General features: G+C 33.3%; 2 protein-coding genes across 2 annotated transcripts; both read right to left on the bottom strand.

Moving 5' to 3' along the window:
- Positions 1-531: 531 nt before the first annotated feature.
- Positions 532-3,838, bottom strand: LOC131594375 (uncharacterized). Its single transcript, XM_058866491.1, has 6 exons — positions 3,198-3,838; positions 2,287-2,501; positions 1,933-2,200; positions 1,760-1,845; positions 1,563-1,654; positions 532-1,389 (listed from the first exon to the last, which is right to left on the bottom strand). Exons 1-6 carry the CDS (start codon positions 3,510-3,512, stop codon positions 1,142-1,144), a joined length of 1,224 nt encoding a protein of 407 aa, XP_058722474.1. The 5' UTR covers positions 3,513-3,838; the 3' UTR covers positions 532-1,141.
- Positions 3,839-20,989: 17,151 nt separating this feature from the next.
- On the bottom strand, positions 20,990-23,699 carry LOC131598745 (LEAF RUST 10 DISEASE-RESISTANCE LOCUS RECEPTOR-LIKE PROTEIN KINASE-like 1.2). The gene is made up of 2 exons (XM_058871319.1): positions 22,588-23,699; positions 20,990-21,935 (listed from the first exon to the last, which is right to left on the bottom strand). Exons 1-2 carry the CDS (start codon positions 22,961-22,963, stop codon positions 21,034-21,036), a joined length of 1,278 nt encoding a protein of 425 aa, XP_058727302.1. The 5' UTR covers positions 22,964-23,699; the 3' UTR covers positions 20,990-21,033.
- Between the last annotated feature and the right edge of the window lie 1,027 nt (positions 23,700-24,726).

Genomic DNA, 24,726 nt, shown 5'->3' with positions numbered 1-24,726 from the left:
AGAGACATGTTACAAACCTTCACCCTACAAAGCATAATCAATGGCTTAGGGGCAGCTGTTTCGGACCGTCTAATAAGGCACAAAGATGCGGAAGCCCAATAGCAATGAAGGGCAACATTTAACACAAAATAGGTGGACTCTTTTTCCCCACCAAGCTGGTAATTTCTCTCACAAGCCTTATCTTAGGCGTCGATGTTGATTTGACGATTCACCACATCACGCCTCATCGCACACGTTCAATTGCTAATCAATCCTCATATTTAAAGAAGAGAACGCACCATTTCTCAGGTATTCAAAGTTTTTTTTATTCAAACTTCTTTTTTCACTCTCTTCCTGACTTGAGCGATGGAGTACTACTAACCTTGATGGTCAGCCCTAGTTCCAGTAAAGAACACTAAGCATGAAGAATATATTCAAAAGAATAAATATTGCATATCGATTCAGACGGTCAGCCATCTATACGCACCAAGTTCAATAGTTATAAGCATGAAAGAGTGTATTAAATCTCATGTAGATTTTGAAACAAGAGAATATTACAAACTACCTTCTTATTTTCTCTCTTTATTTCACCACACCATTGTAACAAGTTGTTTATCATACATACATTTATTTATATAGAACCAAACTTGTACCTTGTCCTGCACAAAAAATTTACATATTTCACTCATCCTTTCTAAATCACAACATAACTACAGTAAATATTCAAGTCTGAAAAACTCAGCCATTATTGAACAGAAAAAAAAAAAGGCTTGGATTGTATTCCACCTATATTCCATGGGAAGCTATAGCCTTAGCCATCTTTGCCGTTTATCTAGCTCTTTCTCCCTTTCCATTGGGACCTTTTCCATTCCACTTATGTGACACTTGTTATCTACCTACAAAACTCTCTTCTTTTTCACTTCTAATTATTATTTTCACTCTAGCAACAATCTCCATTTCATTCTTCAATTGAGATCACCTCATATTTTGTGCTACTTAGAGGTGTAACACAAACCCACATTAGCAGTCGCAACACCGTAATAATCTCTATAGATCGGCAGATTATACCAAGTTTGTGTCGAGCAACGAACATATAAACTTAAGGCTAACAGCTTTAGGATTTAGCCATGAAAATGTAATGGTATAAGTCGTGTCATTTGGTTCACTTATGGTATGTGCCATGCGACACAAAGAACTTATAATCCGGGTGATTCACTTGAACCTGCCTTAACCAGTTATCTGCAGCCTGCAAGAGCGAATTCGCTAACTGATTATCACTAACTCCATTTTTCATCCAAATAGAACCCTTTAACTTATAAGACGCCATTGCGAAAGTTGGTAACGATATATTTGCTACACCATCTATGTCATTGGGATAAAGCAATACCGGAGCATGAGTACCACCATTTCCTAAAAAATGGAATCAAAACAAAGTATTTAGATATCCAAATGGTAAAAGGTGCGAAAAATGTGTACAATGCATGAGTACATTTAATAATCAGGTCGCGAAATAAGTGCTGAATGGTAAGCAAAAACTTCAATGCCACTACAGTTCAAGCATAGGGTTAAAGTTCCATGAATACCTGTCAACGGTGTATGGAGTGTATGATAAGTAAGAAAACAAGCATCTAAATCTTTCAATGTTTGACCCGACGGTATTCGATATATAGGGTACCTAAGCCATAGCATTGCAGAATGTTAGAGGGCACAATAGAGATTCATGTCCAAATAGCTACACAATAGAGATTCGTATCGATTGAGTTCAATATATTATTCTCACCATGCCACAGACAACCAACTGGCTGGCAATAAATCACAACTTCTCAACGACTTGAGGCAAGGATAGTGGCGCGCAAGATCTAGTATCTGTCAAAATACAATCGGATATATGATGAGATAAATTACTCAAAATAACAGCAAATAAGCCACGCATTAAGTAAAATCGACACTCGCCTTGTCAGCCAATGGCACACGGCCATAGGGAGGTTCTTGATCAAAATACTCGAAAAGAAGATCTTGAGGATTCTCAGTTTCACTTTCATCGCTAGAAAATCCCTCTTGTACAGATAGTCTGCTCATTCGTAAAGAAGCATCACCTGTTTGATATTGATTACTTCTTTGTGTTATAGAATGTTTAGTCCTTTTTCCAAACTCACTATCACTGCTTCCGTCGCTACTTGAATCTCTGTAGTAATCACTGTCACTATCTTCACCAATGCATCTAATGACAAAAGAAAACGAAATATAGTTACTCCTTTGAAATGGAAAATATACAAAGCATGGCTTTACCTGTGAAAATGAAAATACCTTGGCTTAGAAATCGAGTTCTTAGCTGATTGACCATATAGTTGAATAGCCGACAAATAAGGAACATAATATTGTACAACAGATTCTCTTTGATCAAGTAACAAAGGAACTCCTGCTCCATAGGCACTCCATTCCTTGAAAGATTCCCAGAGATCATTCAAGGCGAAGTATGACCGATACTCTACATCACAAGTCTTCCAATCTCTCATTGTTGTCTACATAAAAAACATAACAAAAACAAGTCCTAAGTAAGTTATTTTTTTGAAAGCTTAAAATTCGGCTTTGCGGCCAACAAATCCAAAGGAACGAATCCCACCGTCCACTAGCGGAGAGCCCGTTTAAAGGCAAAGCTTTTGCTCTGTATGGATTGGCCCAACACAAAGACTGATAGCACCTAACATGATTCGAACCTGAGAAATTGAGAGGAGCATACTCTCAGTACCCAAGTCTTCACCATCAGACCAAGACCAACTCTAACGGATTAAGTAGCTGAATAAGCAAGGCTTAGGCCTTATTTGGATAAACAACTTAATTAAGCGCTTATGTATAAGTTGTTCCCATAAGCTAGCCTATCTCGAAGAGTTTATGAAATTAAGCAAATAACAAATTAAGACTACATCATAAGTTGTTTCCGTAAACTCTCTCAAATAGTCTTGCCATTGTTTAAGCTGGTAGATTAGCTAAAACAAATCAATCAAAATAAATTGTTCCTATGAAGGAGTTCAAATCCAGAAACTAACATAGCAACTAACATTAACCTATTCCAACAACAGCTACAAACTGAGAAACAGACCAAAAACAGTAAACAAAGGTTGTTGTACTTGTAAACTCCAAATCCAACCAAGCACAAATCAAACACTCTAAAGACAAAACATAACCACAATTGAACAAAAGACAGAAAAAAAATCAACCTTAGAGAAAAACTGAGCTGGAACTAGAGGTGTTGTTGACTCCAAGAATCTATCAATGTTACTTGCAGACTCAACAGAAGAACAAGAAGATGGTTTGTCCAAAGAGCAGGAATCTTCATTCAGATTCCTATTCTGAGAAGAATCAACAACTTCACTCTTTGTAGCAGAATCTTCACTCTTACTTCCACCACACTTATCTCTCTGAGTTTTCTTACGCTGATTTTGATTCTGATTCTGATTCTTCCTTGCTTTCACCGGAATATAAAACCGATCATCACCACGAACACCATTAAAATACAGGGAAGTCCCAAACATTTTCCAACAAAAAATCAACAAGACCCAGATTAAAAAATCTATTCTTTTTTCATTTTTACAAAGAAAATCAAACAAAGCTCATGAAAATCAAAACTGGGTCAACACTATAAGAGTATGAGTGAAGAAAAAGGAGATCAAAGGAAAGATTGTTGTGAAGAGAAGAAGGGGTCGGTGAGTGAATTGATAGAGTGAGAGAGACTTTGAATAAATATGAAAGGAACTATGCGTGAAGTGGAGGATTGTATAGAGAGAAAGGAAGAGAAGGTTGTGTAGTAGGAAGTTTGGAAGAGAGAAGAAGACAAGGAAATTTTGGTGTTACATGTCGGGGGATAGTATTGTTTCTTAGTATTTTGTACTTGATGTTGGTGGGTCCAATTCAAGGAATGTGATTTTCGTGTGTAAATGTTATTTGACAAAAGAACTTTTAGTGGGTAAAAAAGATTATACTAATTAAATGATTATTTTTTTTAAGTGATTAAAGCTTTCGATTAAATTTGAATAACTTATAAAATTTCATATGTGTAAATAAGACTTGTTGATAAAATTCAACCATGATGTTTTTGGATAAAAAAAGTTAAATAAAATTAAATATAATAAAGTCATATTTAAAGTTTTGAAACATTAAATACACATGTTTCAATAAAATATTTATATAAATAATCTATTAACTCGTGTCTTTGGGGCACATGTTAGTTTCAAAAAAAAACTTATTGAAAGAATCATGTAGAAGTCAAGTCTAAGGAAATTTAATATAACTTTGAGAGAGTTGTTTACGGGGCACATGTTAATTTTTTTTCACCGAACACTATCAATAAAATATTTATTTTATTTTAATTTACAATTATATTTATTTTAGATATAAAATTCTTATTTTTAATTGTTAAATTTTTTTTTTATGAAATACTATCAACAAAATACATATTTTATTTTAATAAACAGTTACCTTGAGACATAAAATTTTTATTTTCAAATGTCAATTTGTTTCCTTCCTCCATTTTACAAATTTAAATTTATATTATCATTATTATTTTATAATTAAATAATACATTTTAAATTTACATATATATTTAAATATAATCCATATTATATTAAATAAATTTATTCATGCGAATGCACCAGTATTTTGTTAGTTTTATATTATAGTTAGAAAATTATGAGTGTAATTTAATAATAATATGTTTGTTGTTGTTGTTAAAATTATTTGATATTTTTGTTATTAGAAATATTTTTGTTTTTGTTGAGTATTACTAGGTCATATAAAAAATATTTATTATTTGGAATTTATATATATTTAGAAAAATAGGAAGCTTGTACACAGTATTATTCAAAATACACACTTTTTAAAATAATAGTTAAATACAATTAATTAATATATTTTAGGAGATATTTTATTAAATTTAATGTAAAAGGGTCCTGACAATAAAATTTAATTAAACGAAAAATAAATATATTTTTTGCCTATTTTTTTAATAATCGACACTAAGGGAAATTTAAATAACATTTTAAATTTATATGTATGTCTAAATAAAATCTATATCGTATTAAATAAATTTATTCCTGCGAACGCACGAGTATTTTACTAATTTAATATTATATTTAAAAAATTATGGGTGTAACTTAATTAATAATGTTAGTTGTTTTGTTTTTGTTATTGTTGTTTTTAAAATTATTTGATATTGTTTATTGTTGTTAGAAATTTTATTGTTGTTGTTGAGTATAACTAGGTCATATAAAAACTCAACCACCAAGGATACTCTCTTCAAATTCACTCACGTGTCTAGAGAGAGAGTCTCCAACTTCTCTCTAAATTTAACGTGCTTTTTTCTGTCCTCTCCCTTGTTAGGGTTTGTGACGGCGAGTTTCCTTCTCCCAGTCAATCTGGTTCTCCAAATCCTTGTGATTTTTCTTTCCCCGTCTCTAAGGCGGTTCGGTGGTTCTCTATTGGGGTTGGTAGCAGTCATTCTCAGATTTATAGAGGCATAGGAGGGGTCGGTGGAGGATGGAGAGATGGCAACAAATTCAGTTCTCCAAGGAGGAGGAGGAGGGGGTCGAAGTAGCAACGGAGGAGGTCAGTGAAGAAGAAACCTTTCAGTGTATTTTGGCTGGGAAGTTATGGACTGAGAGCAGTTTCAATACAAGAGCTTTCAAGAGTACAATGGTGAATGCTTGGAAGCTGAAAAATCCAGTCGAAATACAAGATCTGAGTAAGAACTTATTCCTCTTCAAGTTCTCGACGAAGAGAGATCTGGAGTTCATCCTGAAAAGTGGTCCGTGGAGCTTTGACAGAGCACTGTTGGTCCTGAAAAGAATCACAGGAGAGGAACAACCTTCTGATCTCACCATGAATTTTAGCACATTTTGGGTCCGAGTTTACGATCTGCCACTTATGCTCCGGTCTGAAGTTACTGCTAAAAAGCTAGGGAACATCCTAGGCTCGTATGAGGAGATGGACCTGAAGGATGCTCATCGTATTGGTCGCTTTCTGAGGATCAAAGTTACAATAGACCTTAGAAATCCGTTGAAGAGAGGAACCGTTGTGAAGTTCAAAGAGAAAAACCTAAGAGTCCATTTTAAATATGAAAGGCTACCTACATTCTGTTTCATCTGTGGGCGAATCGGACACCAAATCAAAGATTGTGAGGCGCTGGAGGAACTTAATGAAGAAGGTTTTGAAGACATAGAGGAACAAGAGTTGTCTTATGGTCAATGGTTGAGGGCGTCACCACTGCCTAAAGTCATTGAGGAACCGAAAAAAAGGGACTCAAGCTCTGGTACGTGCAGTAAAAATATTTTCAATGTTTCCTCAGGACAGAGTAGGTGCGAAACGAAAGGCAAGGAGATTACCGGGGAACAGGAGGTCCAGCAAACAAAACAAAAAGCTATTGTGAGAGAATTGATGCCAAGGGCTGTTCATGAAGATAAAGAAGGAAATGATGATATCGAAACAGTCGTCGAGTCTTTAGGGGCTGTGGCAATATCCCTAGAGAAGCAGATTGAAGGCGAAAGTCTGGGGCCCAAGAATGTGCAGAAGAGAAAATGGATTAGGAGAAAGGGGACTACCCGGAAGAATAACAATCAGAATAAAAAGCCAGGAAGCTCCAAGAGACAACTCTTTGATGTAATGGTCGTAGACGGAATGGTTGAAGATTGCGGTACTGGAGAGAAAAAAAGGAAACAGGGCAGCGAAGAGGGGGCAAAGGATGACAATGAACCAGAGGTGGTGTTGGAAAACCAACACCGCCTACAACAATGAAGATCATCAGTTGGAACTGCCGAGGTTTAGGGAGTCCTCGGGCAGTTCGAGCCTTGTCAAGGCTCATTAGAGTGGAAAATCCCTCCCTTATCTTTCTGATGGAGACCCGTTTGAAAGATCAGGAGTTTGGTAGGATCAAACATAAGTGTGACATGAGCCATAGTTTCATAGTGGGGTGTAGAGGTGAAGGGAAGGAAAGGGCAGGGGGTATTGCAATGTTGTGGAAAGAGGCTGTGACAGTGGAGGTTACATCGTATTCCACTAACCACATAAATGTTTCTATTGCAGACGAGGAAGGAGAGGTTCCGTGGCATCTCTCCGGGATATACGGTTACCCAGAAGATCATAATAAGAGGAAAACCTGGCAGTTAATACAAAGCCTCAAAAGAGGGAGTGATGACAGATGGTTTTGTATGGGAGACTTTAACGACATTCTGGCAGTGCATGAAAAGCAAGGGGGAAATGATAGATCTATTAGCCAACTTAACTGGGGGAGACAAACAGTGGCAGATTGTGGGCTTAGAGATCTTGGCTATGAGGGCTATAAATTCACTTGGTCAAATGGGAGACGTGGAGCGAATAATATCCAATGCCGCTTAGACAGGGTGTTTGGAAATGACGCTGGTATTGATCGCTTTCAACCGCTAAATGTGCGACATTTATCCCGTTACGGATCTGATCATGCTGCAGTCAGGTTGGAGTTAGAAATCCTGAATGGGGACAAAGAAGAGAAGAGGAGGCATCTGTTTAGGTTTGAGGAGGCATGGAGTCGAGATCCTAAATGTGAAAATCTGGTGAGGAGGATTTGGTGCTCTAATGATAGGACATGTTACAATAAAATTAAAGGCGTCTCGAGTATCGGGGATCAATTCAAGGAGTACAGATGCAGCTCCATTCGCAAGGAGATTCACCAGATTGAGGAACAATTAAATAAGCAAGAGATGTGGGATGGCAAAGAGGAGAGCATTAGAAAATACAAAGCGCTAGAAGATCAAAGGAATAACTTGCTGAAGACGGAAGAGATAATGTGGAGGCAGCGGAGCAGGGCGCTGTGGCTCAACGAGGGATATAAAAACACAAAATTTTTTCATGGAAAGGCTGAGCAGAGAAGGAAAACAAACCATATAAAGAAGCTGCGAGACGAGGGAGGAAGATGGTGGAGGGGGAGAGAACAATGTGAGCGTGCCTTAGTTAGTTACTTTACAGAACTGTTTTCTACTTCTGGTCCAATAAATATACAAGCCACTTGTGATGTGGTTAAAGATAAGCTCAGTGAGGAGGATAGGGAGAGATGTAATGAAGTTTTCACAGGAAACGAAGTGGAGGAAGCTCTATTTCAAATGCACCTTTTAAAAGCACCGGGACCCGACGGCCTACCTGGTTTGTTCTACCAAAAATACTGGCATATAGTAGGGGAGGATGTCAAAAGGATGGTGTTGGAAATTTTGAACAAAGAGAAAGACCCGGCTGAAATGAATAGAACTTTTATTGCCTTAATCCCCAAATGTAAGAATCCTACGGCCCCAAAAGACTTTCGCCCGATTAGCTTATGCAACGTGATTATGAAGCTAATGTCGAAGACAATTGCGAATAGGGTGAAACAGGTGCTGCCAAACATTATTGACAAGGAACAAAGTGCATTTGTCCAAGGGAGGCTCATCACTGACAATGCACTGGTTGCAATGGAATGCTTCCATTGGATGAAGAAGAAGACGAAAGGCAAGAAAGGGATTATGGCGGTTAAACTTGACATGTCCAAAGCGTATGACAGAATGGAATGGAGATTTGTCGTGGGAGCCCTCGAAGCTATGGGGTTCCCGAGGAAGATGATTCTGCTGATTGAGAGATGCATATCGACGGTTTCGTTCCAAGTTCTTGTCAATGGGCAGCCGAGCAGAGTTTTTTATCCGGAAAGGGGTCTCCGTCAAGGAGATCCCCTTTCTCCTTACCTGTTTGTTATTTGTGCAGATGTTCTATCTGGATTATTGAAGTAGGGAGTTGCGGAAGGAAGTTTACATGGTATTCAGGTTGCAAGAAGGGCCCCAAAGATCTCTCACCTTTTTTTCGCAGATGACAGCATTCTGTTTTCTAGAGCCAGCACTAATGAAGCCGAGAAAGTCTTGGAGATCTTGGCTATCTATCAACAAGCTTCTGGCCAAATGGTGAACCTTGAGAAGTCCAAAGCCTCCTTCAGTCGAAATGTGCGTGATGAAGTTAAACATATAATCCATAACAGGATGGGAGTAAAGACAGTGGTCTCTCAATCGAGATACCTTGGCCTGCCAGTGGTTCTCGGAAGATCTAAAAAGGAGGTTTTCGCTCTGGTGGTGGAACGAATTTGGAAGAAATTGAAAGGATAGAAAGAAGGATTTCTGTCGAGAGCGGGAAAGGAGGTTCTAATTAAAGCGGTGGCGCAAGCTATTCCTAGCTATATTATGTCATGTTACAGGATTCCCGTTGGGGTTTGCGAGGAGATAGAACGGATGCTTGCTAGGTTTTGGTGGGGTGCAAAGGATGGGGAAAGGAAAATTCACTGGATGAGTTGGGAGAGAATGTCGAAAGCAAAAGGATTGGGAGGGATGGGATTTAGAGGTATTTCTGATTTCAATGTCAGCCTTCTAGGCAAACACTTCTGGAGGCTGATGGAAGAGGGAAACTCTCTGTTGAAGGACGTTTGGAAGAGCAAATACTATCCTAATTGTGCTGTGCAGGAAGCTACAATGGGGTTTTCTCCTAGCTATGCTTGGAGGAGTGTTCTAAGTGCTAAAGAGATGGTCTTGAAAGGGACAAGATGGAGGATTGGGAACGGAAGGAGTGTAAAAATTTGGGAGGATAAGTGGATTCCTAATGGTAACGGGTTTAGAATCCTTGGGCAGGTCAGAGGTTTGGACAGAAACGCAACGGTGGATAATTTGATCGAACCTGACCTGTGCAGGTGGAATAGAAATCTGGTTCTGCAGTGTTTTGATCAGAGCGAAGCGAAGAAAATTCTCAGCATCCCATTATCTCTTAGAAGTCCCCCTGACTCTTTGATCTGGCACCGAGAAGCGAATGGGGAATACTCCGTTAAATCAGCTTACCACTTGATCAAAGGGGAGAACGAGGCTCAGAAGGCTAGCTCTTCTAATAATACGAATGAGAAAATATGGAGGAAAATCTGGAAAGTCCCAGTTATGCCAAGAGTTCAGAATTTCATATGGCGGCTGTGCAAGGATATCATTCCGACCAAAATCAACCTGCAGAAGAAGGGATGCTGTTCTGAAACTCTCTGCCCAAATTGCTCGTCTGCAACGGAATCTACCAGCCACCTATTCCTCCATTGCCATTTCGCGAAGAAAGTTTGGTTTGCGCTGCCGATAAGCATTAGAATCCCGGAGAACGAAGATGTGTTCAACTGGTTGAAAAAGAGGCTAGGCTCACCGGTGGCAGATGTGGACCGAATCATATGCATCACTCTGTGGAAAATTTGGAGGGCAAGAAACCTTGTGGTATTTGAAAGGAAAGAGGTGGATCCAAGGGGTGTAGCAAGAGAAGTTATGGATGCAGTTTGGGAGTTAAAGGTTCATGAGCCTGTTGATAAGAGAGTTTTAGACTCGGAGATAGAGTGGAACCAAAGTCAAGAAGCGTTTCATTCTGTTTTTGTTGACGCAGGCTGCTTTCAGAATGGTGCGATTGTTCTTGGATGTGTGATTAAGGATAGCATGAAGCAGGTTGTTCTGGCTACAACGAGCAAGATGGAAAGTTCTGCTAGTCCAGAGGTGGCGGAGGCGTTAGCGCTCAGGTGGGGCATTCAGACTGCCGCGAATTTGAAATTGAGCCGTGTCGTCTTTCATTCGGATGCTTCTTCCGTAGTAGACTGTGTCAATGGAAGTAAAGTTCGCGCTGAAATTGATCCGGTGATTAAAGATTGCAATTTGTTTCTTAGAAATTTTGCTGTGGCTGTTGTTGTTTATGTTAGCAGGAACTTTAATGCAGATGCACACTCTTTAATTAGAATTGGAAATGTAGTAGGGTCAAAAACTTGGTTGGGATTCATTCCCAATTCTGATGTAATTCCTGTTGTTGCTGTTTCTAATTAAATGCATTTGCCTTAAAAAAAAAAAAAAACTAGGTCATATAAAAAATAGTTATTATTTGGAATTTATATATAGAAAAATCTAGGAAGCTAATACACATTATTATTCAGAATACATACTTTTTAAAATAATAGTTTAATATAATTAATCAATATATTTTTGAAAATATTTTATGACATTTAATGAAATATAAATATATTTCTTGCCTATTTTTTTAATAATCAAGACTAAGGGAAATAATGATTATATTAATAATGCATTGTTAGTATATTTGACTATTGTTTTTATGATCAGATTATATTTGACTTTTAAAAACTAACATACATGTAGCCCAATAAGTATGAACATCTTAATTAAAGACCAATAAGTATGAACAATTTAATTAAGGTTTTGAGTTTTGACTATAATTAGGTGACTTCTAGATATTGTAGAGTATCATGATATATATATAGTTCACTCATAACATCACAAGATAATTAACAATAGGACTTAGGTTAAACAAGTCCATATTGTTATATTAAATACTTAACTAATACCAATATTCTCTGCAATTCAAAATGTTGCCAAGCCAAGGTCCAAAATCCAAGTGCCCTTTTCTAAATAAAAACCTATCTAATAAAAGAAAATTGAGTGTGTGGGAATGGTACATGGTGAAACTTCTTTGAGATATAGGGCCTGTGACAATCTGGACTTAGATTATAATCAAATATAATGGGACCTTTAATGTGCTCTATGATGGTTTTGTGGGGTTGTTGAACTCTAACATGTCATTGTCACGTTAAAGCTATGGCAACATTTACAAGCTTAATAATGTGTTTCATTTCATAGAGCATATTCTAGATATGCTGTATGGAAGTCAGTCCATACAATTCACAATCTTCTCTTTTCAATATTATAGGAAAGTTTAATTTTTATATACTTTTAATATAAAAAAACTTTACTGTGTCACAGTAAAATTCAAGAAGTCTAGTCTACTATCTACTTCTACTATCAAGCAATTAAAATTAAAGTCCACCACACTACCAATTATGCCCTTTTCTTAAAAATAATTTTCAAAGCTAAAAGGTTATTTTTGTCATTTCATAATCAACTCATTTTATTCACCCCACATTCAACCCACTTTTGCCACCTATCTTCCATTCATTCTCTCTCCTTCAAATTTCATCCTCTTATAATATTACTTTTATTCTATCTCACTTCTCTCTCCACATTTATTTTTCATTTCATTTCTATTTACTTTTCTCTCTCTCTTACAATTTTCTCTCCAATATTTTCACTTTCATTTTAATTTTTTCTCTCAAAATTTTAATAAATTGAATTAATATAATTATTAAAAAAATTATTTTCAAATGTCAAAATTATTCATAATTTTTAAAAAAAATATTTTTACATGTTAAAATTTATATTTTTCCCACGGATCACTATGAACAAAATACCTATTTTATTTTAATTAAGATTATACTTATTTGAGACACAAAATTCTTATTTTCAAATGTCAAAATTTTCTATTTTTCTCACGGGGCACTATCAATAAAATAACCATTTTATTTTAATTAATAATTGTCTTTATTTGAGATATGAAATTCTTATTTTCAAATATTCAAATTAAATTTAAATTATTATTATTATTATTCATTTTATAATTAAATAACTCATTTCAAATTTACATGTATATTTAAATCTAATCTATATCGTATTAAATAAATTTGTAATGGGATACGATTAGTTAAATAACTCATTTTATTCACCCCACATTCAACCCACTTTTGCCACCTATCTTCCATTCATTCTCTCTCCTTCAAATTTCATCCTCTTATAATATTACTTTTATTCTATTTCACTATCTACTATCAAGCAATTAAAATTAAAGTCCACCACACTACCAATTATGCCCTTTTCTTAAAAATAATTTTCAAAGCTAAAAGGTTATTTTTGTCATTTCATAATCAACTCATTTTATTCACCCCACATTCAACCCACTTTTGCCACCTATCTTCCATTCATTCTCTCTCCTTCAAATTTCATCCTCTTATAATATTACTTTTATTCTATCTCACTTCTCTCTCCACATTTATTTTTCATTTCATTTCTATTTACTTTTCTCTCTCTCTTACAATTTTCTCTCCAATATTTTCACTTTCATTTTAATTTTTTCTCTCAAAATTTTAATAAATTGAATTAATATAATTATTAAAAAAATTATTTTCAAATGTCAAAATTATTCATAATTTTTAAAAAAAATATTTTTACATGTTAAAATTTATATTTTTCCCACGGATCACTATGAACAAAATACCTATTTTATTTTAATTAAGATTATACTTATTTGAGACACAAAATTCTTATTTTCAAATGTCAAAATTTTCTATTTTTCTCACGGGGCACTATCAATAAAATAACCATTTTATTTTAATTAATAATTGTCTTTATTTGAGATATGAAATTCTTATTTTCAAATATTCAAATTAAATTTAAATTATTATTATTATTCATTTTATAATTAAATAACTCATTTCAAATTTACATGTATATTTAAATCTAATCTATATCGTATTAAATAAATTTGTAACGGGATACGATTAGTTAAATTCACGCAAATTTGTTTTTGATAAAAATTGCTTTCAATATGCATTTGAATACAAATTAACTATACAAAATTATTTTAACCTGTACAAATTCATAAATATCTAATTTTTTATATAATTATATTTATCATTCAATATTCTAAATATCTAAACAAATTATATATATAATATCAAATAAATGTACCCGTGCGGCAGCACGGGTAGTTTACTAGTTTTGAGACTAAAGTGTATATCTAGCAAAATGATATGGACCTTGTATGAATGAGATAGAATTTGTTCTTACCATTAATCGAGCTACATCTAAAGAACTTTGGTTTGAAGTGTTATCGTCACAACATATATAGACTATCACCTAAGCTGAAAGCACTTCAAAGTATTCCAGATTCCACACATAATAAGGGATCCCAAAGCATCGTAATCATGTAACCCTGTTATGGTATTCGTCATCATCATCATCAACTTTATATGCCCTAACTTCTTTAAACCATTATATATAAACCATAAACTTTATCCTTGCTTCTAAATTTTGTATAAAAATCAAAAGGAAGATTTTTACAATATTATTTTGCATCAGAAATCCAACGAAACTATGTTAATTTGAATTGATAGAACATACACACTATGAAGGTGGAATTTTATTTCATATTAGCAATCTGAATTTGTTACAGATGAGAGTTCTAACTTATAACGTGAGTTCACAATACATGATACTTGGCAACACACTAGTGGACAACTAGTTACACATATTATACTACATATTATTTTGAATAACTTATAACATTTTCCCTTGATTCGAAACTGTTACAAAGACACTACATTCATAAGCTCCCTTAGTTCTTTGAATCTTTCACTCTTCAATGACTTTGTCAATATGTCTGCTAGATGTAATTCACTTATGCAGTGATGAAGCTTGATTCTTCCATTGCTTACTTGGTCTCTAAGAAAGTGGAATTTGGTGCAAATGTGTTTACTTCTGTCATGTGACATAGGGTTCTTTGCCAAATCAATTGCTTACTTTTTATCTACCAATAGTCTGCTGCTTCTTCATTAAACAGCTTCAATTCTTTGAGTAATTCTGATAACCATAGGACCTGACAAGCAATTGAATAGGCTGCAATATATTCAGCTTCACAGGTGGATAGATTCACTACAGTTTTCTTCTTGGAACTCCAAGATAAGGGGGAACCTAACAACATAAATACTTGTCCCATGGTGCTTCTTCTGTCGACCACGTCACCACACCAGTCAGAGTCAGAATAGGGTACAAGACGTAGACCCAGTGTCTCCTTTAGTGTGGTAGGGAAACATAATGCCACGACTTAATGTTCCCCTCAGGTACCTCATAATGCTCTTGGCTGCACTCAGATGTGAGTGTCGAGGATCACTCATAAACCTGCTGACTAGACCAACACTGAAATTTATCTCAGGTCTGGTATGGTAGATAAATCTTAAGCTGCCAACTATCTGCCTGAACACGATTCCATCAACATGCCCTTCATCCTCATTCTTTGTCAGTTTCACATTTAACTCCATCTTCCTTTATAAAACTAAGCGATATGAGACTTCAAAGAGCTTGTATCCTATATATAGTTTTGAACTCCTTCCATTACAAAACTAAATGATGTGAGACTTTTTTAACTTGTATATTTGCAACCAACTCCAACATCGTCATCCCACCATTATCTATGTAATGGAAATGATTTTTTTTAATAAAAATATTTGTTTTCTCAACATCAAATTATACTACGAATAATAAAATAAAATTTTTTAAAAACAATTCATACATTCATTTAAAATAATAAAATAATAAAATACTAATTAGAATATCAAAGCATTGCCCATATATATTTAATATTCTAAATTGTCTCATTAATTCACTTCAATTGATAAATATGCAAGAACATCAGACACAGAAGCACGGATTCGAACCCACGACATCTCACTTATTCATTTTTATAAGATGAATTTCAGCCGCTATGCTACTTGACAAAAACATATTCTAAATTATTAAAGCTAAATATTAATATACATAATAAAATAAATATGACAGGTTTGGGGGTGGTTCAGGATGGATATCAGTTTCCATACTACACGACCCGTCCTTATATTTTGTAATCGAAAAAAATTCAAACTTAGTCAAACAGATTTTTTCCGTCAAACTCAGAATAAATTCAAATGAATTTTCATGAGTGCGAGTTATATCATCACGCCTACATAAAAGTGAATGAGATCAAAAAGTAAGAGGAAGATAGAGATTAATTTACGGTGTTAAAATTTAAGTGTTCAAACTATATAATCCATATTTTTTAATTTTTTAATTTAATGAACAAAATTTTATTCATTAAAAATTAATAAATAATAGTATATCATTAGTTGGCTGCTCAACTAAACTGAATTAATCGGATCACATACCTCTAATATAAATTGCTTAACCTACAATTATTGTGTAATATGTATATATAAATATATATTGGCTGGCCCTTAAAAACAAAAGTCAATTATACTAATTGTTTGAGACAACTCACCATATATAGTGTCAACTTCTGTGAGTATGAACCTAACTATGCTAAAAAACGAGGAAGAAAATGAAGACAATATAAGCCAAATCTAGTTGAAACTTTTTATCAGTACATTAAGAAGATTATCCTAATAAAATTAAGAGGGCCATTAATTATAAAATTTGAGTTGATTGTGAAATATAATTTGTCTTCTTGACAAATATGCCACCCTATTTTCTTCTATCTAGGGACCACGACTTTAAGGATATACGTTGCCTGGAATACACGATAAATTATAAAAAATTTATAAATATTCACACATTAAAAAAAATTTACAATGAATAAAATTTAATTTAAATACATCGAACCGCTGATTAATTTGAAAGATTTGATTTTTATTTTAACTAGTAACTAACCCGTGCATTCGCACGGGTTCTCGTACGGGACGCGCATCACTGTTAGAGAACATAACTCCAACCATTGATTCATTTCAGTATCATAACTCCCCTTTCAAATAAGTAAAGTGGTCAAAGATCTCAACCGAAGATTTTGATTAGTTGCAGTATTATAACTCCATAAATCATGGATAAGAATAGGCTTGGAACATTAGTGTGCATTACCTTACATTTGAATTGGTGTATTACTCAAAGAGCCCTAATTTTGGATATCATATATTAGCCATGGTTGATGCATCTCCAAACAAAAAATATGAACTATAGCAGGAACCTTCAAAATTTCCACACACGCGTTTACGTCTTCGGCAGCCCTGTATCAAGAGGAATTGCAAAAAATTAACAATCAGCAAGTGCATCATAGCATGATTTTACTGTAAACAATTTTGAACAATCCCTTGACAGAGACAAATCGGGTCATATATATTTGTAATTGTTCAAAACTATCAATTAAAATTCTGAATTCTCAGTACAAAGTTGATTGATTAGACCTCTTTATGTTGCTGAGTGTCCTCTTTCTTGTTTTATTTGTTGCAGGAAACTTCAAGAGTAAGTAAATTGATTAAACCTCTTATTGTTGGTGAGTGTCTTCTATATGATCAATCCAATCACGTATTATAAAATGAATCCAAGCTGCTGCTAACACATTTATAACCATCCTAACTGTTTCACTAACCACCTATAAGAGTTTCATAACAAATTATAAAACCTCACAACTAACAGTTTCAAACCCACCAAAATCTACAGCATCTTACCATAAATACCAATTAAAATTTGCAATTCAAAACAACATCAAGTCAAGCCACATAAATTTTCACTTCTATGAATGACAGGATTCGACCACTTCGTACATACGAGAAACGCAAAGCACTCAGCAATACTGCAAGAATAAGAATATAAAAAACGTATACAAAAAATTCAAGTCAGCAATCTATTAAACACAAAACTAATTATCAAAGTATGTTTCTACACTACCTGTATCACACAAGAAACACAAACCATACTTATTATCATTTTTTTCATATTAATCACAATGTTGGTATCATGGAATTAAAAATTGATAATGACATGATTTCCAAGATGTAAATGAAAAGAAATACCCATCTATTGAATAGTAGAAAAAACGGAGTTACCATTCAGTTTTAGGAGTGTGAAGATTTTGTTGCCGTCAAGTAAAGCAGCAAAGTAGTCGGACGGATGAAAAGCATTTGCTGCAGCGTCGAAAAAGGGAACCACGTTAGAAGCAGCTGCAATGTAAACAAAAATATACCTGTGGAGCTTTGGCAGCACCCTTTTGGAGAGGTTGCATGAGAGTAGCCACAAATAAAATATACCTGTGGAGCATCAGCTCAATTTGTCAATCTTTCAAGTTGGATCCTCCGATAGCTCTATCCCCCAAAACCGAGAATTCTGTTATATTATCCTTTATGTATATCCCGAGATTAATCTGAAAGAACAAACTAAATTATATTGTAAACCTAAATGATGGATATAATTCGATATTGAATACTACTAATGAATTTAACTGAAATGTTCTATAAAATTTCACATACTGGATAATAAGCTATGATTTTTAAAGATATCGGTACAAAAAATGTAAGCTATGATTTACCACTATCCACCGTTGACACGGTATTGATATGCCTAGCAACAGAGACATCTCTTTAGGGAAGGTGTTCACCAGTCTCAACATATCGCACAAACCCGTTAGCATCATCAACACCAAACCAATCAAAAGACTTTAGGAAGGTCGCAAGATGAGGAGTACGAATCGGTCGGAGTTGGAGAAACGGTTGTCAGCAGGGGATTGTTTGAAACTACACAGAAAACTCAACCAATCAAAATCATTACTCAATCAATGAAAATTGAACAGAAAATTTAGCCAACGGAAAAATAGATAATGAGGACGGTCAGAGACAGTTGCTGCTGAAAGAAGTAGCAGTTCTACTGTTCACCGTCTGTAAAACCCAACCGCAGAATACAGAACCAAAACCCTAAAATTCCATCATCATCATCCTCATCTATACAAAATTTCCAAAAACAATGAGAAGAAAGAAAAAGAACGCAGTTCATATTCAATAAACCTGATACAACACTAACGTTCATGAAACCCTATTTCATCATCATCTTCCTCATTTTTTACACAAACCCTTTAGAAAATATTGAGAGAAGAAGAGAGATCATAGAGCTCAAAATACTAAAAACAAAGAAAGATCTCACCGATTTGCTGTGACTTTCAGTGTCACCAACATCATCATCCATTTCCACGACCGTAACCCTCAACAACAACCATTAACGGTTCAGAATCAACATCACCATATAATCAACAAACGTGTAGAAGGAGAAGAAATGAGAAGATTTAGGGTTAGGGATTTGAGAAAAATATGAGAACTCAGAGAAAGAGAGATCGTCAAAAGAAAGTGAGAGAAAAAGAGAGAAAAAATAAAGTGGTTTATGTGAAAGAGAGAGAAAGATAACAAAAGTGATAGAATTATTTAATAATATAATAATTGGTAAAAAAATAAAAGGCAGTAGCAATTGAAATGGAACTTTTTAAGAGCATCCACGTGGCAAGCTGTGAGAAAAGAAGGGCAAAAATGGTTTTTCCAGAACAGTTTATTTTCTTATATTGTAGATTTTTTTAAATAATATAATTGAATGGTTATGATGTATTGATGATATAATTTTTTTTTACATTGACAGTGCATATTCACTTCATTCTCTTTTACAAGCAATTTTTATTTTTTAAATTTATTAAATAATTGATGTATTTAGTATATATATTCTAAATAGATAATTTATTCAATAAACATAAAAAGTAAAATTTACTTATAAAAAAATGAATGGAATATCAATTAAAAATAATTTATCCCTCTCTAAATTTTAGATTTTACTGATTAAAATGTAAGAATTATAAAATTATTAATTAGTAACATTAATTTTTTATAGTAAATATTATTGTTATTACTTTTCTATGAGACAAAATTAATTTATCATCTCTATGAGAATATTTTTAAAGAATGTTTTAACTATATCCTTTGAATCTCTCAGCACATGTGAATTGGCAGAATTGTCTCTCTGCCTCTGAGATGTACCTTCGAAAGTAATTTTTTTAAAAAAATTTGGGTTTTTTGTAGATGCTTCTACGAAAAGTTAAAACATAGTTAAACTTGGGATTTCGCAAATTAACTAGGAAAATCCCAAATTAATTTTTCAATTAATTGAAAAAATCTCAAATTAATTAAATTCATGAAATATTCGGTAGCTACATCTACGAAAGGGTTTGAAAATAGAGTATTCTGTCGATGTATTTACAGAATATTCTGTTATATTTTTAAATCAATTACATTTCACTCCTAAATTCCAATTGTTTTTAACATAAATGGAACATCCAATTATATTAAATTAAAGTAATTGAAAAACATCGATTGCTCTACTTTGATTTACTATAATTTGATCTTTCATTTTTGTTATAAAAATTGAGTTTTGGAGTGAAATGTAATTGATTTAAAATATAACAGAATATTTCGTAGGTACATTTACGAAACACTTTTTCAAACATTCTCGTAGGTGTAGCTACGGAAGATTTTAAGAACTTGTGATTTTCCCAATTATTAATTGGGAAAATCTCAAGTTTTCTCAAGTTTTACTATGTTTTAACGCTACCGTAGATGCATCTAAGGAAAAAAAACCAAAATTTTTAAAATAAAAGTTACTTCGAGATGTAAATCTACGGAAATAGATGACTTAATTGAAATTGCAGCAGGTAGCTAAGAGATTCATTGAGTGCATTGAAAAATCCTCTATTTTTATAGCTAGTAATAAAAAAAGTTTTAAATAGATAATGGATAAGATTTTGGTTTTCAAATCAACCCTAATCATAATAGTATTCAATAAATTTAGTCAGATCTAATCATGATTAAATTTTTGATTTTTGATTTTTAGGTTTTCTAATTTACAGTTTCTATCCAAAAATTTAGTTCAAATTCTCTAAAATATATTTTCAATTTTAAAATTTTTTTATACCTAAAATAATTTTATGGAGATAAAATGACATGATAAAAAAGTAAAATTAATTTTGTAATAATTTTTAATTACAAAATAATTTTTAGGTTTTTAAAAGTTGCAGATATGGATATATGATACCAGTGATGAGTTGGGTCCAAGGACCTTTGATCTACAAGAATAAGAGTGACTAGCCTAAGGCCCATACCGCTCTTTTCTTTATATTTTAAGTCAAATATATCATGTGGCAAGTTAAATTAGATATTCTAATCTTGTATAAATTTTTAAGTAACAAGTTAATTTATTAGTTAGTAAAAGTGTATGTCATAAAAATTTAAACAAATTATGTTAAAAAAATTGATATGTTTGTTATTTATAAAAAAAATGTGTTTACAATCTTAACTATACATTCATAAATTTTTATGAAAGGTCTACATGAGAAAGATGGTGTATTAAGGTTTTAATTCATTATTAAATTTTAAAAGAATTTATGTCTTAATAAATGAAATATAAGTTTCAAAGTAACATTATACCAATATGAATTATTATTAAAGAACCATAGAATAATTGAAAGCATATACAAATAAAGGGTATATGTAGTATATAAATGTTGAAATAAGTTTCCATTATCATATGATATTCAATTTTGATGTTATTTATTGTCAAAATAATCATCAGGCAAACGTGATACAATGTGAACTTTGGTAGCATTATAACAATTTTTTGAACCCAATTTAAGTGCTTTTTGAGAGTTTCCACTTTTAATGCTTTCAAGAGTATTCCACACCTCACTCATGGAAGGTCTCATATCTCTTTGAAGCTGTAAACATCCAAAAGCCAATTCTGCCACTGCACTTACCGTTTCACTTACCCAATTGTCCGATTGAAATCCAAGATTTGGATCGACAAGCTTCCCGAGTTGTCCTCTAAGGATGTGATCCATAGCGAAATCCGAAAGAAAAGGTTGTTTTTCATCCTCGTTAAATGCAGGCAAAGACGATATCAACTCGGCCAATATCACACCGAAGCTGTACACATCGCTTTTATCCGAAAGAAGACAATGTTCGTAATACTCTGGATCAATATAACCTCTAGTTCCAGCGGGATCGGTTGTAATATGAGTAGCCCCGTACGGGACAATTCGTGACAATCCAAAATCCGCAACTTTAGCATTCAAACTTCCGTCAAGTAGAATATTACTGGTTTTCACGTCACGGTGGATAATATTGGAAGCATGAAGATAAGCCAACGCACTTGCGGTTTGTAATGCAACATTTAATCGAGTAGACCACGGGAAGGTGTCTTTATGAAGACGACGAGCCAGGGTTCCATTAGGAACATATTCTTGCACGAGAAGTAGTTCGCGGGTTTGAGGAGAAGTGCAGCCATAGAGTTGGACAAGATTTTCATGCCTCATGCGAGTTAACATAGAAACTTCATAGATGAACTTTCTTAGTGTCTCCTCCTCAAGCTTCTTATCATGTAACTTTAAGATCTTGAACTTCTCTTCGTGTAAGCGCTTTACTGCTACAAGTCGCCCGTCTTTAAGTGTTCCTATGATAAAAACAAAATTGAGTACGTATACAAATCCATCATCCTATTCTAATTACATATTCAAGATAAAATCTAATAAGTTTAATGGGGATGTACTGCAATATAAAATAGTTTTACAAAATAGTTTTACACTGACATCTGATGAGAACTCGTGATATTGTCATGTAAACCCATTTTGCAACCACAAATAAAAAGAACCGAAAAACACTGGATTCTCATTGGACATCAGTTTAAAACTAGTTTACACTAACATTGCATGTCCTTTTTTGTCCAAACTCATTATAAAATTCTAACATTCCCCGGCGGATAGGTGTTCCGTTTGAATGAGCTCAGTGCCTGAGTTGGTAAGACAGTTCGGTGTATGTTCCTACGGTCTATAGGTTCGAATCCTACTTGAACCATTTTAATTTGTAAAATCTTTAAGTTAGTTTTGCTATGCATAGCCGATCCCAAATCCAGATAAAATGAGAGGGTTGTGTTAGCCAGTCAACACACAACGTAAAGCTTTGTCGAATAAGAATTTCTATGATATGGATCAACATGCCAGAATAGTTTATACATAAAATTGTATATATTAAGACAGTAAATTATATCAGTATAAAACAGAATCTAACTACAAACTTTGAAATTGAAATCAATGTCATGTTCTTACCAGAGTAAACCGTGCCATAGCCTCCACTCCCAAGTATTCTACTAGCATCAAATTTATTGGTAGCTTTTTCAAGTTCAGAATACTTGAAGATCTCACAGTCACTACTGTTGCATCCGTCGTTTTGCAGCTCAGAATCAATCAACAATGATTGACCACTTGGTAACTCAGAAACCACATTTACAGAAACTGATTCGTTACCTCTGCTCAAAACCTTAGAATCCACAGACACCATTTCATCATTACCATTTGGCTTATCAGAACTCACTGCCACGAAATTGTTGCGACCCTTCTCCTCAAAATCTCTTAATGAAGAGCTGTTTTTCTTTCCAGTTCCATCAGTGGAAAAACAGTGACATAAAAAAGAGAAAATCGGCATCACCAATGCCAGATCGTAAAATATAACGGTTTGTTCAAATTGTCCTATACAATGGTGCTATAGTGCCACTAATCGACAATACACCATATTAAATCATGTATTATGAACAAATAGCAGTTTGTAAGAATTCTGCTACACTATAGTGCTATAAGAACACTATCTTTTTTTGGGTTTATGGACGAAGTGGTAATAATCACAATAAACTCACACACACAACCGTGAGTATCAGAGTTCGAGCCCTGGTGATAGCGTCCAACCTAACAATTTCGGCTTCTGCCAGTTGAGTTAGGATTTGCATTAAGTACTCCTAAAGTGGTTTTTTTTTTACAAAGTGGCCCTAAGATTTAAGCAACTTAACATACCTAAAATTACAGAGAAAATCCCTAAAATTACAGAGAAAATCCCTTTATACAAACCTAAATTCATAGAAAATACTCACTCCCCTAATACACATTACACAGAATTAGAAACAAAATTGATCTAAATATTGTGACAGTGATAGAAACAATTTCAAAATAGTGAAGCTAAATAACCTCAAAGTAACCTAAAATGGAAGAATTTAAACAGTATTACAATTGTATGATTTTCGATGAAAAATTAAAACTTTTTAGGATCAAAAGAAAAGGGTTCTAATTTTCTGTGGGGATAAATCAAGACAAACAAAAAGGAGAAAGAACAATATACTAACAAATGATATAATCAATCACCTGAAAAAGAAGAAAGGTCGTAGCAAGTGAAATAAAAATTAAGCATTACAATTTTCACAATTAAATACGCGTTTTAATCCTTTTTTGATCGAAAAATACGCGTTTTTTTTTATCAAAAAGATTGGGAAGGAAAATATTAGAAGCAAATTCATATTAAATCAACTTATATTTGATAATTTATGAAATATTTATGAATGTAAAATAGTATAGAAATAGATTTAATTGATATTTAATTTTTTCAATTAAGATAACTATTGTAAATTGAGATAGAAAAAGATTAAGGTTTTGTTTGGTAATTTAGATCCGTTTAGTAACGATTTTTTCATCACGAGTTTATAGCTTATTTTTCTGACGCAATTTCAAATAAAATTTTAGCTTATGTCTTATAGTTTATTATTTTTTCCTCCTATTTTATCTTTATTATTTTAATTAAAATTTATTTTTAATCCTTATAATTTATTTTAATTTAAAATAAAATAATTATATATTAAATATCTTTTATGTCATTTTATATTTATAAGTTAATTGAACTGCTAATTTTACTAAACACTTCAATTAGTTTATAAGCTATTAGTCTCAATCATCCGCTATAAGCTATAAACCATCAACCATCGGCCATCAGTCATAAGTTATAGACTATCAGCTAGCTTATCAATCAATCGATATATTTACCAAACAAAGCCTAAGTATAAGTTACAAGTTACTTAAGTTAAATTATAAGAACACTATAAGCCAATAAAATATTAAAAAAAAAAAACAAAATGTGTACATTTACCTAACATTTTTATCTTTAAGAAGCATATAAAATAAAATAAATGCTCTTTATATTATTAAAAATGATATTATAGGGTCTGTTTGGTAAAAATAGCGGTTGGCTAATAAGCTAGCTGATAGCTTATAGCTTATGACTGATGGTTGATGGCTTATAGCTTATAGTAGATGGTTGAAACTGATAGCTTATGAGCTAATTGAAGTGTTTGGTAAAATTAGCGGTTCAATTAAATTATAAGCTAATTATATTTAATATATAATTATTTTATTTTAAATAAAAATAAA

This window comes from Vicia villosa, linkage group LG4 (genome assembly GCF_029867415.1).
Source record: "Vicia villosa cultivar HV-30 ecotype Madison, WI linkage group LG4, Vvil1.0, whole genome shotgun sequence".
NCBI lineage: Eukaryota > Viridiplantae > Streptophyta > Magnoliopsida > Fabales > Fabaceae > Vicia > Vicia villosa.
This window is presented reverse-complemented; position numbering and strand designations above follow the sequence as displayed.

Coding starts and splice junctions, on each gene's coding strand:
- LOC131594375 (XM_058866491.1), bottom strand. CDS start 3,512: ATGTTTGGGACTTCCCTGTATTTTAATGGTGTTCGTGGTGATGATCGG. Junction 2,502..3,197: donor CAGCTCAGTTTTTCTCTAAG/GTTGATTTTTTT, acceptor TTTTTTATGTAG/ACAACAATGAGAGATTGGAA. Junction 2,201..2,286: donor AACTCGATTTCTAAGCCAAG/GTATTTTCATTT, acceptor TTTTGTCATTAG/ATGCATTGGTGAAGATAGTG.
- LOC131598745 (XM_058871319.1), bottom strand. CDS start 22,963: ATGCCGATTTTCTCTTTTTTATGTCACTGTTTTTCCACTGATGGAACT. Junction 21,936..22,587: donor CTATGGCACGGTTTACTCTG/GTAAGAACATGA, acceptor TTTTTATCATAG/GAACACTTAAAGACGGGCGA.